Source organism: Heloderma suspectum, chromosome 13 (assembly GCF_057233095.1).
Source record: "Heloderma suspectum isolate Gila_16-S chromosome 13, 16-S_ref, whole genome shotgun sequence".
Taxonomy (NCBI): domain Eukaryota; kingdom Metazoa; phylum Chordata; class Lepidosauria; order Squamata; family Helodermatidae; genus Heloderma; species Heloderma suspectum.
This window is the reverse complement of record NC_139470.1, coordinates 23,602,799-23,618,217: the sequence shown is the minus strand read 5'-3', so window position 1 is coordinate 23,618,217 and position 15,419 is coordinate 23,602,799. Positions and strand designations below refer to the sequence as shown.

Sequence of the window (15,419 nt, the reverse complement as noted above, 5' to 3'; positions counted from 1 at the left end):
ATTTGTGTAAATTATGCCATCTGTGGCTGAAATTTGCATAAATTAAGCAAAACTGTGACTGAAATTTGGGGGAAAACATGCAACTTGCGCCCTGCAATTTGTGCACATTTCTATTTATGTAGTTAAAAAAAAAATGGAAACAGTTCCTGGATTTCAGGAAAAGCCCTGAGGCTCGGCCCATAAATGTGAGCTGAGTCAGGTGGTCACTGAGAGTCCGTTGAGCTCCAAAAGGGCCAGATTCCACAGCAATGGACATCACTAGCTAGTATATAATAAAATAAGCAGCTAAGCAGACTAAAAACATTTTTTAAAAATCCCATCAGTCATGCACAATATCAGCAAGCAATAAAATGCTAACATGATATGTTGGCATGCTTTGCCAGAACTCTCTCTTTATGACACATCCCAGCAGTGTAGATGGGGATCAGCAGCTGAGGTGTGCACAGGCAAAGCCCAAGCCCAAAGTCTTCCATTTCTGTCACAGGGGGAAAGAGGAGGTTAAAGAGCTTGGCTTTGTGGGAGTGCATCAGGGGACAGGGCAAATGTCCTCCCAGCATTTGCTGGGTCCAAATATGATTCCTAGGTGTGCTTTTAAAAGGGAAAAAACAGCAACTCTCAGGACTGGGCCATGGGCACCAGTGAGTGAATCCAGGAGGCAGGAACCTGGAGCCATGGGAGAAGCCAGGAGTCAGGACTGAAGAATAAGTCAGAACGGAAGGACAAACTAGGGAGCAGGATCCAGGAGCAAACTGGAAGCCAGGACCAAAGGACAACTAAAGAATCCAGGAATACCATCAGTATAGAGGAGGGGCCAACCAGCCTAAATCCAGCAACACTCCTATTTGAACCTCAGTCTTGCTCTGATCCTTGTTGGAGCAACATACAGACAATCCTTTCTGGCTTCCAGCCTCAGCACCACTTGGAGCTTTCCATGGTGCTGCTGTCTTTCTGCCTTGCTTCCTGAAAACTTGATCCAACCTGATCTTTGCTCAGGATTCTGATCCCTAGCAGAACCAAGCTACATCATAGAGCATCATCAGCACCCACAGCCTGAAACATTACATTTAGGACGCAATCCTATGCAGGTTTATACAGGAAAAGGCACTACAACTCCCAGCATTCCCCAGCCAGCCATGCTTTTTTCTGTCTAAATATGCACAGGCTTTTGTGTTTAGACTTCTTCCTATCTTCCTAGGATCTAATGGCTACCCTGGGTGGGTGGAGTCAGTGCAGGTACTTCACAGCCTAGGGAGATGCTGCAGCAGCCTGCAGTTCAGTGGCCCACCATATGGGGCCGCATACACAAACTCAAAGGCTCCCAGTTCGAGCTCCAGCAGCTCCCAGCAGCAATCTACCACCCTTTGTCTGCCGGAGATCCCAACCAAATTCTGAGACAACCCTTTCCTCCCACCAGTCCACTCCTGCTCTCTCACCTGCATGTGACACAGAGCTCACAGGAAAACAGGGCAGGCAAGGCAGCTGTGAGTTTTAATAAGTGCATGGTTTCCAACATGCTCGGAGCGAAGCCTGGGGTAAAACTCCACCATTGCTTTGTGAAGAGACATCCCACATTGCCATGGAAAGCTGGCTCTCCTCCTCCAAGTCATGCCCCCTTTGGTCTACGATGCTCTGGATACCGAGCTGCTCCTTGAGGTGCTGCAGCTGTGCCAGCGTGATGTTGTTGCCCCCGCACACAATAACCACCAGGGAGTCCAGCTGAGGGCTCAGTTTGCCTTCTGCTTGCAGCCTTTTGACCACCCCACTGTAGACAGCTGTCAAGGCAGCCCCACACGCTGGCTCCACCAGGATCTTCTCGTCATCTGCAGGAGAAGGACGGAAAGGCGTTGGTTATGCTGTAACTTCAGTCAATGAGAGTGGAGAGGGAAGGTCAAGCCCTTCACTGTTTCATCACTCCCGCTAATAGCAAACACAGGTGGTCAGTGCCAATAGGATTAGAGCTGAAATGGAGCCACTGAGAAATAAGAGGGCGGTATCAGCATGCTCTAGCAAATTAGAAGAAATACAACACTTGGAGCCACATTTGGCAGCATGTGATGAGTTTTAATTGACCCTGGATTGGTTTTATGGTTTTGCAGATTGTTTAAAGTTGCTTTTAGATCTATGTTGTCTCTGCGTATATTGTGTGTTGTACGTTTTTATGTTTTTTTTAATTTAAAACAAAATTAAAAACAAAACAAAAAAAACCTGAGCGACTCCTTAAGGATCTCCTGCCTCCTTAAGAATCCCACCTTCCTTCTTTTAAACTTCCCCTTCCCAATAACGTGGGGTTTAGGCTGTAGGTGTGGGGTGACTGACATGCTAGACACAGCGTTTAATCATGACAGTTTACTAGTAGATTTAAAGCAAGCAAATCACAACTAAAGGTATTTACACAATAGAGCTGAGTGATACAAAAGGCCTTAAAAGAAAATAAAAGTCGCAAAACGCAAGTTCCTTTACCCTAGCTGTACTTAGACTTCTTCAGGCTGCTTCTTCCTGCTCCCTCTTCAGACTCTGGTCTCCGCAACTCTGCACTTACTCTTTGGTCTTTCTGACTCTCTCTTTTTATACCTCCCCCTGCCTCGAAAACTGAAAGTACTGCTTCAACTCTGAAGTAATGAAACTTAACTGGGGAATTGAAATGGAATCTTAACTGGAGAAATGAAACTACTCTTCTCAGGGTTACCCCCTCCGAACAGAAAACTCCAGGCCTCTAAGCCTGACCCTTTTTCCTTTTGCCTCTGTAGGCCTCAAACCTTCACAGCCTACAACTCCCATGATCCTTCACTGTTGGGTATGATGGCCAGGGCTGATGGGAGTTGTAGGAAAACATCTGAAGCGCCACAAGTTGCCCCACCCCTGGTCTTTGTTAACTGGCAGTGACTCTCCAGGGCTTCAGACAGGGGTCTTTTCCTCAGCCCTATCAGGAGCTGCTGGAGATTGAATTTGGGGCCTTCTGCGTGCCAAGCAGGTGCTCTACCACTGAGCGATGGCCATTCCCAAACCTAAGACAGGAGAGACCTGGGTTCAAATCCCCACTCAGCCATGAAACACAGTGGGCAATCATGGGCCAATCAATTTCCCTCAACCTAAGCTACCTCACAGGGTTGTTGTGAGGATGAATTGGAGTGGGAGGAAAATTATCTATGCCACCTTGAATCCTTTGACGAAACGTGGGATAAAAATGGGTGGTACTTCACTGTGGCAATATGTAATAGGGACAGGGACATCTATTACTGTCTCCACTAAGTATGAATTTAATATAACAAGTGGGAGCTGCAACGTAGTGTTGCAGTGTGGATTGCTCTTGTTCGGGGTTCCAGCCAGCCATGCCATTTCTCAGGATATTCTATTTCATACCCTCTCACCCCGTGTTTTTCCACTTTCCACCCAAGAGACCACTATGGCCACTGAGCATACTTACTTCTCATTAGCTATTTTGTCCCCTTACTTAGGTATAGCTCCCAGAAGTTCTTTTCTACTTCCGCAAACCTTGGCATTCCCCCAAGCCTGCCCATACCTCCCTCTTGTGAATGGGTGGTGCTATTTTGGCCACAAAATGATCTGCACTCAGAGACCGCATTTGTTATTGGCATGTTGGATGGATGTGCTAGGGGCTGTACTACATACCCACAAACTTCTCAATGGCCATCACTGCCTCTTGATCGGTGACGACCACTGAAAAAACAGGGTGCTCTTGAGCGAGCTTCAGAGCCTCTGCCGCCACAGTGGTTGCCCCAAGGGTTGTAGCAACGCTGGACCATGAAGGAAAGAGGAAAGTTGTCAGTGGTGAAGGCTGACTCAGGGGAAATTGAACGGGACGTTATGAAGAAGGAAACAGGGCATGCACAGTCGAAGGTCCGGGATCTTTGGAACGTATAGGTCTGCCGGATTCCCAGTAAAGAGTGCATGTGCCAGGGACGAGATGATTCTTTCCAAAGCCTCCAAATATGAGTGGCTTTGTAAGGCTTGGGAAATGCTCCAATGCAAATAAATGAGCTAAAAAAGACCATAGGAGGAGAGCTGATGTTTATGACTTACAGTAGTTATGCAGAGCCTCAGGTGCAGGGGCCAAATCCTGCCCACCTGGGGTCCAAATCTGCCCCTCTGGAGTTCCCAGGATAGCCCTGCCCCTTCCCCTGGCTCTACCCCTTTCCCCTAGACACGAATTGTTGGATAGTTCCCTGGCTTTCCTGCATTCTTCCCCTTTCTAAAAGGCTGAAATGCCTCACCTAAGGCTTAATTCCTGGCAGTAAAAGCTTTAAGGTAAAATAGGCTGGTATTTTGTCCACGCCCCTTTTGCCTTTGACCACGCCTACCACTGGAATAGGAATGTGAAAGTGGCCTGCTTCCAGCAGCATCAAAGAACAGAGACTTCTCTATTCCCAATTTTTTTTTTTATTATTATTATATTTTTACTACATTTTGGATGTTCTGCCTCAGGGACCTGGACCGTCTCTGAGTGTTGACAAGAATGAGGAGAACCTATACCAGCTTTTGGACTGCTTGTTGTATACTGTGGTCCAGGGTTGGGCAACTGGTGGCCTTCCAAATGCTTGGGCCTACAACCAGAGCCATCCCAAGACATTTTGCTGCCTGAAGCAGAGCAGCAAATGATGCCCCCCCCCCGCCTCCAAATCAAGGTGCATAGTATCCAAAGCCAGCCAGGTCATTTTGTACATGAGGCCGAAAATCCCATAAGCACCTCTCCCCATTCCCAGCAGTAGAAATACTATAATAACTAAGTAAATAACTAACAACTTGCTGCCCTTTTATGACACCCCAAAATATGCTGCCTAAGGCGACTGCCTCACTCTGCCTCATGGGAGGGCTGGCCCTGCCTACAACTCCCATCCTCCCTCACCATTGGCTGTGCTGGCTGGGGCCAATGGGAGTTGTGGCTCTCTAGACTTTTTGGCCTACAAGTTGCCCACCCCCGCTGTAGCGGCTCGTCTCCCAACGCTGAGGGAAAATTCAGGACCGTCCCTACCATGAGGCAGAGTGAGGCAGCTGCCTCAGCCACCATAGGCTGCGGGGTGGGAAGAGGTAATGTTAGGGGACAGACCTGAGCCCTGCACTCCATAAGCTAGCTTGCTGCCCTCTAGCGGGGTGGAGGGTGCTCTCTTGAATGTCGAGGTAAGATTCAACTGCCAGTCTGGTTGGCTTCTGTACATGGAACGGTGGGGGTGCCATCTTGTGGTTCACCTCAGGCACCAAAATGTCTTGGGCTGGTCCTTTGAGGGGGAGTCCTCTACCCTCAGAGCTGGCTCCAGGTTTCTGAGGGCCCTTGGGCAAGACACCCTCAATGGGCCCCCTCCCTCAGTGAGTCTACCTTCTCACCGCCATTGTCACCAGCTGCTCTAACTGCTTATCCTCTTTTTCATCATTGCCACTGCTTGCTTGCCTGACAGGCAGAGAGACAAGGAGCAAGGAGGCCGTGGCGTCTCCTGCTCCTCCTTCTCTCCACCACTGTTGTCTGGGCCAGAGCGGGAGGCAGGTGAACAAGCAGGTTGCAAGGGTGAAGATGAGGAGCCACTCCAGGGGGCTCTTGTCAGTGGGTCCCTGCTGGGGTGTGGGCCCTTGGCAGGTGCCCGACCAGGCCTACCCTCAACGCAGCCCTGCTCTACTTGAACCCGTACCATATGCTCACCTGGACATTTTGGGGAGCGTCACCAACTTCCCAGCTGCCAAGGCAGCATTCAGGCTGTGGCAGCCCTTGGTCTCTATAGCAACGATGGGGACGTCATCCCAGCCCACCTCACGGAGGCCTCGGATCACCCCACACAGCATGCCTCCCCCTCCTACCGAGAGGGCCAGCGCTCCGGGTTTGGGCTCCATCTGTTCCTTCATCTCTCTGACCAGGGACATATGTCCTTCCCTGCAGGGACAGCAGGTCCAGCACGTCAGTACAGGAGGTGGAGAGAGGAAGAGCTGACCTCAAGAATTTTCTGAAGAATGGTCCGATTTTTTTTTCCTGGACCCCTCCAAAAATGAGGGCAAATGTAGTTGTTTCTTTGTTGTTCTGATTGTACCGTGCCTTTCTACCAAATGGTGTTAAAGGCAGCTAACCATCGTAGGAACCAAGTGGTAAAATAAAAACACGGTTAAAACAATAATAAAACAAATACATTAAAAACACATTTAAAAAACATGACAATAACAGGATAAAAACAGGACCCAACCCAACTGAAGGTGGAAGGATAGCAGAGAAGGAACCAACCTAACCTTCCTTGGCAGGGAGTTCCACATCCTGGGAGCAGCCACTGAGAAGACCCTCGATTTTACAGAAAATTTCTGCCTTTTCACTTTCTCCCCACCACACATGCTCCAGAATGACACTATGCCTGGGTTCACACAACACAACAAGCCAGGGTATGGGTTGAATATGAGTTGAGAATGGGTTGTTGTTCAACTGTGGGATGTTGTGGAATTGTGGGTTGTTATGTTGTGTGAACCAATCTGCACTAACAAACCATGGTTTGTTAACCATGAACAACCCACAAAGAGAACCAATGGTTTGATGCTGGGCTGTGAAATGTGGGTTGTTCATGGTTAACAAACCATGGTTTGTTACTGTGGATGGGTTCACACAACGCAACAACCCACGATTCCACGACAATGCACTGTCAGCAATTTTAAAGTGATGGTCATGTTAGGCATATCCAAGAGGCATCACTCAAATGGCCATCTGAATCAAAGTTTGCTTTTGACCTATTACTGGCAGGAAGCTTGACCTGGGGAAAAGAGAACATTATGAGAAATATTCTTGCTCAATAAGGTTCATGCCCCAGATGGGTCAAAACCACAATGAACAAGTTAGGAACTTTCTATAGAACTGTAGAAGTAAACAAAACACCATCAGTTCTGAACAAACATGAAGAGTTGGGAACTGGTTTGTTGATATGGATCAACACAGCAGGTGGCAATTTTTGGATGCCCCCTGGGGGTGGGGCGGTGGGGACTGTCAGGATGAATGCCTGCACTTCAAAATTTAAGACTACACCGCTGCAGGCTAATAATACTAAATATTTGGGTCTCTGGTAAATAAGAAGTTCCTGTCTCCTCCCTCCCCTTCCTCACTCATAGGTCACATACCAGATGAGAGGCTCATCAAATGGAGGCACATAGACCCATTCGGGATTGTTCTCCACCAACTCTTTCGCTGCTTTTGTGCTCTCAGCCAGCATCTGGGAGAAAGGAAGGGACTTTATTAGACCCAGATCCTTAGAAAGAAAGAAGTGTCAACAGCAGCCTTCCCCAACCTAGTGCCCTCTAGATATTTTGGGCTTCAGGGCCCATCAAGCCCAGCCAACGTGGCCAATGGTCAGGAGATGATGGGAGTTATCGCCCAAACCAACTGCAGGGCACCAGGTTACAGAAAGCAAGTCTGTGGTCTGCTGTGATTGCCAAGGGAAAGGATTAAGGGAGATCCATTACGGTGTTTGTCCCACTGTTTCATGGCCACACCGCTTCTCCTGGCTACACCTTCTGGCACCCAACTGCCAACTGTTTGGTGGTTTTCTGACTTTTGCATGTCCCCCCCCCCATTTCAAAAGGTTGAAATGCCTCTCCTAAGGCTTAGTTGCTGTTCATGTCAATCATTATTTGCTTAAAAACAAAGGTCTTTGCAAAACCAGAGAGAAGAAAGGGGAAAACCCCAAAACAAATCCATAATGAATAATCAAGCAAGCAATCTCCATCATTCAGATATATATATATATATATATATATATATATATACACACACATATACACATATACATACATACACACACACACATATACACACACACACACACACACGGTTTTAAAATTAGAGAGAATTTTGTATAACACTCTCTCTTTCTCTCCAGTGACAGCAACAGAGAGAGAGAGAGAGAGAGAGTTATATGTAATTCTCTCTAATTTTAAAAGCAGCTATTGCAAATAATGAAACCTGGTAAGCAACATCATGTTCTGATCAGCTAAAAGCATACAGATTTTCTCAAAATCTTTAAAGTAAGAGCTTTAAGCTACAATGGTGGGGCCTACCAGAGTGGAGACACTTTATGTGCCCACATCTACACCCTATGTAAGGTGGGGATGCTGGAGAACGAGATGGACTAAAATGAGCTCTAAGAATCCGACCTCTGGCATTTGCTGTGGACAAACCAACCCCCTCAGGCCATGTGGAGTCCGTGGACTTTCGGATCTTTCTTTTTTTCTTACTTTCTCGAAATTTACACGTATTCATTTGTAGGAAAATACGCACGTTTTTGCTGAGACTGGTAAATATATGCGGGTAAAAGTAGAATGGAATAGGGGACAATATGCTAAATTTTACGTACTAAGGGAAATTATGTAACTTGTTGTGAACCCTCTTACGGAATTATTTGCGTATTTTTCTGCATAATGAAAAAGAGTTCGAATCCATCTGTGAATGGATGATGGAACAAAAGGCACCTGACAATCTGTGAAATACAGACGGAGAAGATTTTATACAGTCCATACATCCCTAAACAAGGTTCCGAACTCATTTTGGGGATAGGGTTCAGCACCTTGGATAGCTCCTTTAGAATATTGGCTGGTTCTGACTGAAACCCGGAATGGATTCACTGCCCCACTGAAATTGCAACCACCAGCCTCTACTGATTCCACCCACTCCCTGCTCTGTACCTACCTCTCCCTCAACGCACACAGTGCTTCCCTCATCTTTCAGGCGCTGTACGGTGAAAGCTGGTGTAGATGTGGGCACGTAAATGGTAGCTGGGACTCCCAACATTCTGGCAGAATAAGCAGCTGCAAGGCCTGCGTTTCCCCCTGAAAGAAAGTCTGTTCGTCATCCCATGACACAAGACCTCATGAGGTTTGCCTCCCGTGTTCAGCCACCCTCTGCATCAGGGGTGGGGAACCTTTTTCCTGTTGAGGTCAGCATTACCTGCTGGTGCACCATATTTCAGCAGTGGGCGGGGCCAGAGCTAAGAGTGGGTGGAGTTGGGGATGTGAGTGTTCAGTACACAATCAAATGACAAAACAAAACAAAAACACATTTCCAACCAGGCATTCTGCTTCCCCAACTTGTGCATGCTTCCCTCTATCAGCTTTGTAGTTGGGGGACAGAGAAAGATGGAGTAAATAATATCAATAACCCAGACCTGGGTCTGTGTCAGGATTGAATCTGAGCATGTGGAGATGTCTGACAGCTCTGATTCAGAATCTGAATGGGAACATCAAGAACAGGGGGAGGCACCTGCCCCAGTGAGCCCAGATATGGGGAGACTTTCTTCCCAAGACCTTGACACACAGATGGCCCAGGCTGAACTGCTCCTCTGTTCCTCCACCGTTAGAACTCAAATTTCAGAGGGAGAGGAGGAGGAGGGTGATGGGCATGACTTGAGGGATGGTAGGGTCCATCGCAGAGCGAAGCTGGAAAAGTTAGGGACAGGGCTCAGACGCTCTGCCAGGTTGGCCACTCATGGAAGCCAGCATAGGAGGGAGGCATCCTAAAGGAGGTGAACTGCTATAACTTCCACTTTGTCTCCTCTGTTGATATTCGTAGCTGTGTGGATCAGCTGGTTCTATGCAGCCTGAGGGTTTCCTAGAATCTGCATTTGTAAGGAAGCTAGTCATTGACTAATGAAGTAGTTTTGGCCTGACACTGTTTCCTGGGGTGTGTTGATTGCTGAGGGAAAGGAACATGACAGTCTGGTCAGAGGGGGTGGCCTGGGGAGAGTATGGAAGCGATGGAGGCTGGTGGCTCCAATTTCGGTGGGGCTGTGAATCCATTCTGGGTTTCAGCCAGAACAAGCCAGAACTCTAAAGGAGCTATCCAAGGTGCTCAACCCTATCTCCAAAACAGGTTCAGCACCTTGGATAGCTCCTTTAGAGTCCTGGCTGGTTCTAACTGAAACTCAGAATAGATGCACAGCCTCACCGAAATTGGAGCCACCAGCGTCCACTCTATGGAAGTTTCGATTGAGAGGCCGCATTTGGCCCTTGGGCCGAAGGTCCCCCACCCATGCTCTACATACAGGACTGTATGTGCGTGTGAAAGGCAGAAGTGTAATGCGACACAGAATGGTGCTGCATTAATACTAACACTAATAACAAGACTTCACATTTGTATAGCACAGGGGTGAGCAGTGGGGGCTGGTTGCTCCGATGTCAGTGGGGCAGTGAATCCACTCCGGGTTTCAGTCAGAACCAGTCAGAACTCTACAGGAGTGTTTCACACTTTGGATAGCTCCTTTAGAGTTCTGACTGGTCTGGACTGAAACCCGGAGCAGATTCACCACCCCATTGACATTGGAGTCACCAGCTTCTGCTGCTTGCAGGCTACCTGGTGAGGTCATGGCAGCAACGAGATTTGCACTGTGGGCTTCCTGATTCGCTGCTCCATCTCTCAACCGCTATGATACCCCAGCTCACAGACTGGAAACAAATGTGACCAGGCTAGCAAAGTCTCCCCCTCATCACCCCCCCCCCCCAGCCTCGCAGCGTTTACCTGAAGAGCTGACAAAGTGCTTGCAGCCTCGTTCAGCCCACTGCAGAAGCAAAAGAAGAGAAGTGAGTGACCAGCAGCCGTCTTTACTCCACGGGACAATCAGTGATTTGTGGGTCGTTCTGGGCCCACTTTACGCATCCTGACCTTAACACTGAAAATTTATGCTTGCCTTCCCCAGTCTAGCGCCCTCCAGATGGGATGGACTACAACTCCCAGCATCCCCTGGCTGGGGATGCTGGGAGTTGTAGTCCAATCCCTCTGGAGGGCGCCAGGTTGGGGGAGGCTGATTTACTCCAATGTAAGGAAAGCCTGCTGGATCAGACCAAAGGTCCATCTCATCCAGCACCCTATTTCCTCCCAACCTAGATGCTTCTAGGATGCCCCCAAGCCGTTCATACAGGCGATTAGCATTGCTTTCTTCCTCTGCCCTCCTGATTCCTTTTCCTTTTGTGGGGCTGAAGAGTGAGGTAAAAATGCTGTAAATAAGTAAATAAATGCAGCAGGCATGGCCGGAGCCAAAGTGCTGGGGTTTGCATGAAATTTTGTTGTTCAGTCGTTCAGTCGTGTCCGACTCTTTGTGACCCCATGTACCATAGCATGCCAGGCCTTCCTGTCCTGCGTTCTCTCCCGGAGCGTGCTCAAGTCTTGCATGAAATTAGCCCTAGTGTATTTGACCCTTGGTGCCACAAATACTGCCTGCATTACTACCTCTGAATCAAGAAGTTCCAACTTCGAGGCTAGAACTGGTGAGAAGATGCTAGTACCTGTTAGCAGCTGTCTAACAGTGCAATCCTATATATGTCTACTCAGAAGTATACCCCATTGAGTTCAATGGGACTTACTCCCAGCTAATTGGGTTGCTTTAGGGAGTTTAACATCGCACATGTGTGTAGTTCTCAAATTTTAGCCTCACAACAAACTGGTGAGGTAGGTTAAGGAGTGTGTATGTGTCTGTGTGCGCGCGAGACGGATCTAAGCTCACCTAGATAGGGTCGCTTCTTGCAATATGTTTTGTATCTGAATGCAGGTACCCGAGTTTTTAAAAAAGCATGATATTGAGTATAAGCAGGGCTGTGTGAACACTGCGAATCTACAGGAATATTTATTTATTTATTTACTTATTACATTTCTATGCCACCCCCATAGCTGAAGCTCTCTGGGCAGTTTGCAAAAATTAAAACCTCAAGGTACAGCGTAAAACAATATAAAATGTAAAAGCTGAAAATGACAATGTAAAAGTACAACCAGAATAAAATCTAGCAGCAATGCAGAGGTTTAAAATACAGACTGAAAAGAGCAGAGCTAAAAGACTAGAATGCTAAAATGCTGGGTAAATAAAAAGCTCTCCACCTGGCGCCGAAAGGACTACAATATAGGTGCCGGGTGAACCTCTCTAGGGAGCTCATTCCACAGCCAGGGTGTCACAGCAGAAAAGGCCCTCTTTTCTGCTGTGGCATGCAAAACCCTGGGCATGACATTTGTAGCAGAATTTAGAATTCTACATGATCTCAGTTGCTATTTTAAAAAGAAGAGCAAGTTTCTAGATCTCATGGCTCTGAAGATAAGCTTAAAAGTGCATGGGCAGTGCCTGCTGAAGGTGTAGTCAAGCAGGATCTCCAGGGGTTGAAGGCAGAGCTTTGGTGCCTAACACAGCTGTTTGCCTGCCCCACTCCAGAGCTGGCAGAACAGGGATACATTACACAAAATACTGAAAACTGTGTGGCAGATGATTCAAAATGAAAGCAATTGTGCAAAACTGCACCGCTTGCATGAATAAGAACACATTGGGAAATTCCTTGCTGTCGGGTCTCATGTTCAATTTCACCTCTTTGCGAAGCTCACCAAGGATGCAAGTGCACGGATAATGTCTTCAACGAATCAGCAAGACAAGCTGAGATTATACAGGGGATATTGTGCCTGTATACTTGATGAGGATAGCCCATTCTACCCTTTGTCATAAGCCCAGAATATTTTAGATGTGAATAAAATCAAGACAATTTGCTCAAATTAAGCGAAATGTGGCATATAATATCCACATTATGAGTGCCATATGATGGCCACTTTTCAGACAGATCCGTTGAGAAATGCATGGGAGACAGCCATTTAAAGAATGTCCCTTCTTTGGCAGATTTCGGCAGCTTGCACCCCCCCACTCATTGCACATGTTCTCCCCCCCTCCCGCCCCTTTAAGCGCATCCAAACATTTGCGGATATTGCAGCGCTCTTGCCCTTCCTATTTCTGTGAAAATCCATAACATCTTTGCGAAGTTATTAGCTTTTTAAATCCCCATGACTTGCCCTTACATAAAATAAGGGCAAGTCATCTCGCAACACTTGCTCAGTGCCTAATTTGACTCTTTCCAGGCAGAATCTTTTCCCAAAACAAAGATGGCCACCTTGTGGAGCCCTTGTGGCTTTCAGCAATGAGTTCCATAAGTTAATTAAACAGCGTCCCTTAGGTGCAATATCTCTTCCCCACCAATAGGTGTCCATACCATTGAACATGGATGTTGAACCTCTTTCAGCCTGAGGGCCGAATCCCATTTTGGAGAAGCTCTCAGGAGCCACATTCTAGTGATGGGCGGGGCCAAAGACGAAAAGGGTGGGGCCAAACCCCCAGCATATTTTAGCATAAAGCTCTTTGCTGCCAGGAACTAAGCCTTAGGGGAGGCATTTCAACCTTTTAGAATGGGGGAAAAACTGGAGAAAAAGCTGGGAAACCACCAAATGATTGGTGGTCATGGAAAAGGGGACCAAGGGAAGAGGCGTGGTCATCTGGGAGACCTTGGAAGCTTGGAATTGGCCCACAGACCTGAGGTTCTGCACCCCTTCCATAGAACATTTTCCTATCCATACCGTTTTACAGAAGTGCCCAATGCCCCGTATCTTAAAGGAGCCTGTGGGTTGCGCACTGTCAAGCTTCAGGTAGACTTTGGTGCCGGCCAACTTGGAGAGCGGGATGCTGTTCCGTAGTGGAGTGTTCACATGGAGGGTCTTGGCAGGGGCCATTGTGGAGGGCTGAGAGTAGAAGGGTTATGAGATCCAGAATATCTAAGTCAAATAAAAGGGCAGTATTAAGAACATAAGAACATAAGAAGAGCCCTGATGCTGGATCAGACCAAGGGTCCATCGAGTCCAGCATTCTGCTCACAGAAGGGCCAACCAGCTGCCCACGGGAAACCCACAAGCAGGACATGAGTGCAACAGCACCCTCCCGCCCATGTTCCCCAGCAACTGCTGTACAGAGCAAACTTCCTTTGATACTGGAGGTAGCATAGAACCATCAGGACCAGTAGCCACTGATAGTCTTCTCCTCCAGGAATTTGCCCAATCCTTTGGAAGCCATCCCAGTTGGTGGCCATCGCTACATCCTGCGGTAGCGAATTGCATAGTTTAACCCTATGCTATGCGAAGAAGTCCTTCCTTTGATCTGTCCTGAACCTCCCACCAATCAGCTTCACGGGATGACCCCAGTGGGTTCTAGTATTATGGGAGAAGGAGAAAAATGTCTCCCTATCTGTTTTCTCCACACCATGCATAATTTTGTAGACCTCTACCATGTTTCTCTTTACTCACCTTTTTTCTAAGCTAAACAATCCCAGATGTTGAAACCTTCCCTTCTAGGGGTGTTGCTCCACTTCCTGCGGAAGTGAATTCCACAGTTTAACTATGCGCTGTGTGAAGAGGTCCTTCCTTTTATCTGCTTCTTTATTGCTTCTTTAAGCCGGTATTTTGGACCAATACCCTTAAAAAAAAAAAATTGTCACATCATTTGGGCTTATAAATTCCCAATGTTACTAAACTGTTGTGGGTGATCTAGATTTCTACCCTCAAGAGAAAGGTTCTGCTGTAGGGAAATTATATTTTCCCAGCATTTTTTTAAAAAAACATTTTGTCGAAGCGATTCTTACCATGCAACGGAAGTGATTCCTTGAGAGATAATCAAGAATTGCCCATTGCTGTTTGAAGCGCTGTGTGGAATTTAGTTAAAGGGCATATAAATGATTGTAATAAATAAAATACATTTAGGGCACACTCTTATGCATGGTTAGGCAGAAAAAAAGTCAGCCAACTCCCAGCATGCCCCAGCCAACATGGCTGGCTGGGGCATGCTGGGAGTTGTAGGACCTTTTTCTGTCTAAATATGCCTAGGAATGTGGTGAGTAGCTACTGGAGAATGGCCATGACAATTGGAGAACAGCCATTTTGGGAATTTGAGTTTATTTATTTATTTACAATATTTGTATACCTCCAGACAGTTTCTGGAGTGGTGAGCAATACAAATAGGATAAAAAAATAAAAACACATCTTAAAATAATTACTATTTTAAAAAAGGAACATTGTTCTGACAAAATCGTGGCCAGTCACTTAAGGAAGGCTTCCTGAAATAATAACGTTTTCAGGAGGTGGCAGAAGCAACACAACGTTGGTGCCTGCCTGACCTCTAGAGGGAGGGAGTTCCACAGGAAGGGGGCCATCACATTGAAGGCTCTTCTCCAGGTGGCCATAGGTCCATGTAGAACCACCAGAAGCATGTCCTCTGATGACCTCAGTGACCAGGCAGGTTGGTAAGGCCTGGGGTATGAACAATTTTGGAGCTGGGGCAAACTTACCATTGGCAGTATGGTGTTGCTCCAGTGGCTCCCAGCTGCCATGTTTTCCCCCCAGAATGCCCCTCCAAGCAGTGCCAGGTTATCATATAGCATAATTCCAAGTAGCATTCCAGGGGGAAAAAGGCCACACTGGCGGCTGCCAAGAAGAATGCCGTTGTTGCTACGAAACACATATGCCAATGGCAATGAAGGAAGGCATAAGGGGGTGAGTAGTTTTTACCCCCTAAACCCCTCAAATTTGTCTGAAAGCTCAAAAAGCTGGATTTTTGGTTAAAACTACAACAAAATGGTGGTAGATAGAGGACCAAGGTAAAGATATCATA

The 15,419-nt window shown here is 47.2% G+C and overlaps 1 protein-coding gene across 1 annotated transcript; it reads right to left on the bottom strand.

The window, feature by feature from the left end:
• Positions 1 to 1,488: 1,488 nt before the first annotated feature.
• Positions 1,489 to 13,492, bottom strand: LOC146336184 (L-serine dehydratase/L-threonine deaminase-like). The gene is made up of 7 exons (XM_084819249.1): positions 13,340 to 13,492; positions 10,484 to 10,523; positions 8,660 to 8,799; positions 7,096 to 7,187; positions 5,651 to 5,878; positions 3,631 to 3,755; positions 1,489 to 1,820 (listed from the first exon to the last, which is right to left on the bottom strand). Exons 1-7 carry the CDS (start codon positions 13,490 to 13,492, stop codon positions 1,489 to 1,491), a joined length of 1,110 nt encoding a protein of 369 aa, XP_084675375.1.
• Positions 13,493 to 15,419: the final 1,927 nt, after the last annotated feature.

Coding starts and splice junctions, on each gene's coding strand:
- LOC146336184 (XM_084819249.1), bottom strand. CDS start 13,492: ATGGCCCCTGCCAAGACCCTCCATGTGAACACTCCACTACGGAACAGC. Junction 10,524..13,339: donor TTGGGCACTTCTGTAAAACG/GTATGGATAGGA, acceptor TTGCTTCTGCAG/TGGGCTGAACGAGGCTGCAA. Junction 5,879..7,095: donor TTTGATGAGCCTCTCATCTG/GTATGTGACCTA, acceptor CTGTCCCTGCAG/GGAAGGACATATGTCCCTGG.